Raw genomic sequence first — 2,500 nt, forward strand, 5'->3', positions numbered from 1 at the left:
AAAGCATTGTGTTTGTGATATCAGAGGTCCAGATATCCTTCATGGTCATCAAGGGTTGTGTGTGTGCTAACTAATACATTTGTCAACATTGTGCATTGTGGTACAGGCAGTTTAGTTGTGTCACATTCTACAGTTTTGCCTCTTCAGGATATCAGTATGGGGATACACTCAGCAGTTTTCGATGGTGGTGGTGTGTGTGTGTGGGGGGGGGGGAGTAACTGTGGTGGTAAGAATTCGAGAGCTGATAAGAGGAGAGAGATGGATGGTCCGAATGAGAGGGGAGAGAGAGAGGAGAGACGGTCATCCGATCCACCATCTGTGGCCAGGGTCTGTTCCCACACCACATGGCCGCATGGAGCAGAGCTGTCACTTTCGCGAGACGGATGTCCCTCTCTCTCTCCCCGCTGTCCAGCCGTTAAGTGCCGTGAGGGACGGCCGCTCCGACTTCGGGTGATTGAATCTTGATGGATCTGCGCGCGACAGCCCGGCTGAGGTGCGGTGACAGTGGGAGTCGAGGCCTCGGCAGCGCACCTGGCTGACCTGACCAGACATCTGACCAGGCGTACGCCAAAAAACCTTGTGCGCCTTCATGTAATACCTCATCCCACACTGCCAATGGCATGTCCAGATACACATGGGTCAGCCCTGCTTTTGATGTCGCTAAGATTTCACAAGAATGTAGGGTCACTCTCATCAGTCCACAGCCTCAGCTGTCTGCAGCTGATGTATTTGGTAGAAAATGCAAAACAGATATCAAAGCTCATGCACCTGTTTGATAGGTGTCTGCCTAATACCATTGTGATTATAGATGCTACAACACACTGGAATTTTCACAGGAGTTCATCTTAATTCATGAACAGGTAGTGTCGTGTCTCACAGTAGTAGAACACCAGAGGATCAGGCTACCTGGCAGCACTTCATAAATATCCTCCTCATCCTCCTCCTCTTCCTCCAGCATGTCCTCCTCCTGGGCCACCGGCCGGGTCCTCCAGGCCTCAGGCGTGCGGTGGGAGATGGGTGCGGGCGGGGGCAAGGGGCCGTGGGACGCAGTGGGGTTGGAGACGGGCATGGGACGAGGAGGAGGGCTGGCCGCTCTCTCAATGTCGTCGTAAGTCTCCTCCTCCTCTTCCTCCTCCTCTTCCTCATCGTCGTCGAAGGGGATGAAGGTGGAGGTGAGGTCTAACAGACAGCAAAACAGGCAGAAGACAACAGAAGACAAAAGCTCATTATCAATACAGCACTGAGCTCAACAACTGAGCCATGGCACGATCAGAATAGTCTCCAAACTGTAAGCACCATGTCTATGAGTATTAATCAAATATCTAGATGATCTTTTAATAGTAAATGACATTTTACAAATGTGACAAATGCAAGTGACAAAAGTCTTTAAGAAACAACACAAACAACAGAAAGAGTACACATAAGGGGTACACAACACACAACAAGAGTACACAACACAAGAGTACACAAGAGTACTGTACACAACAACTTTCCATGCAGTGGGGCTTGTGGTTCTAAAAAGTACCAGCAGGACAGCAAAGGCCGCAGGGAGGAAGGAAGGATGAGGAGGGAGGAGGAACGAGGAAGTGTCCGTTACTTCCCGCAAATCAGTTGGGTTGAGCCTATTATAGAGAATCTCTCTCTTCTCTCTTTCTCTCTCTTACTTTCTCTCTCTCTCTCTCTCTCTCTCTCTCTCGCTCTCTCTGTCTCACTCTTTCAGATGGAGTGGGCCTGAGATTGCGGGCGACCGAGCCTCCTGTAACACAGGTTATCGTATCCTCCCTGACACCACGGCGGCCCTGGCCTGGGTCGATGTGCCTGACAAATGGCCCCGGGATCGTCCCAATCAATTTCCCGTAAAGGAGCGCCGCGTGGCGGGGAAGGGGAGGCCACGAGGCAACATGTGGCCACGCCGGAGGGGGCGTGCCTCGAGGTATGAGGAGGTCTGTCGCGCATCTGATTGGCTGAGCAGGAAACGAGACGATTTCTCATCACCGAGCCCGAGACCGCCTAAACAAGGCGATCTTTTTTTACCTGCAGACCTTTCCCCTTTCACCTGAGGTAAACCGGCACAGCTCACAATGCAACTGCAGGCAATCAGTGTGCATATTATAGCTATTATATTCCAAACACAAATGATGCCAAACAGTGACACAATATTAGTTATTTCTTGTGCCTTAATATATGATATGTCATTTTTTACAATCATGGACACTGTGCCTCATGTGGCTATTGACTAATATACATAGGTGACTTCCAATTCCCTTCAAGGCCACTTGAAGAGTAAAGAATTCTGCTGAAGGCTGAATGCTGCATCGCACAACATTAGTGAAAGTGGGGCTACATTTTTTAGAACCGCCCTATCTCAAAATCATCACTTGTTCACTAAACTATTTGTGTTAATGGCTAGTCTATTTGGACATATGTGGCTGTGAACTGAAAAACAGTTAAATGTATCGATATGTTAGTAAAAGTTCAGTTGGTGGCTGAACTGTCTGAG

At 49.3% G+C, this 2,500-nt stretch overlaps 1 protein-coding gene across 1 annotated transcript in view; it reads right to left on the reverse strand.

Annotated features, from left to right (window-relative positions):
• skap1 (src kinase associated phosphoprotein 1) overlaps window positions 1-2,500 on the reverse strand; it is a 42,146-nt gene that overhangs the window by 13,349 nt on the left and 26,297 nt on the right. Inside the window, exon 10 of the mRNA XM_048233945.1 lies at window positions 907-1,179. Coding sequence (XP_048089902.1) covers window positions 907-1,179 — 273 coding nt within the window. The remainder of the gene's footprint in view (window positions 1-906; window positions 1,180-2,500) is intronic.

Source organism: Alosa alosa, chromosome 22, assembly GCF_017589495.1.
Source record: "Alosa alosa isolate M-15738 ecotype Scorff River chromosome 22, AALO_Geno_1.1, whole genome shotgun sequence".
NCBI lineage: Eukaryota > Metazoa > Chordata > Actinopteri > Clupeiformes > Clupeidae > Alosa > Alosa alosa.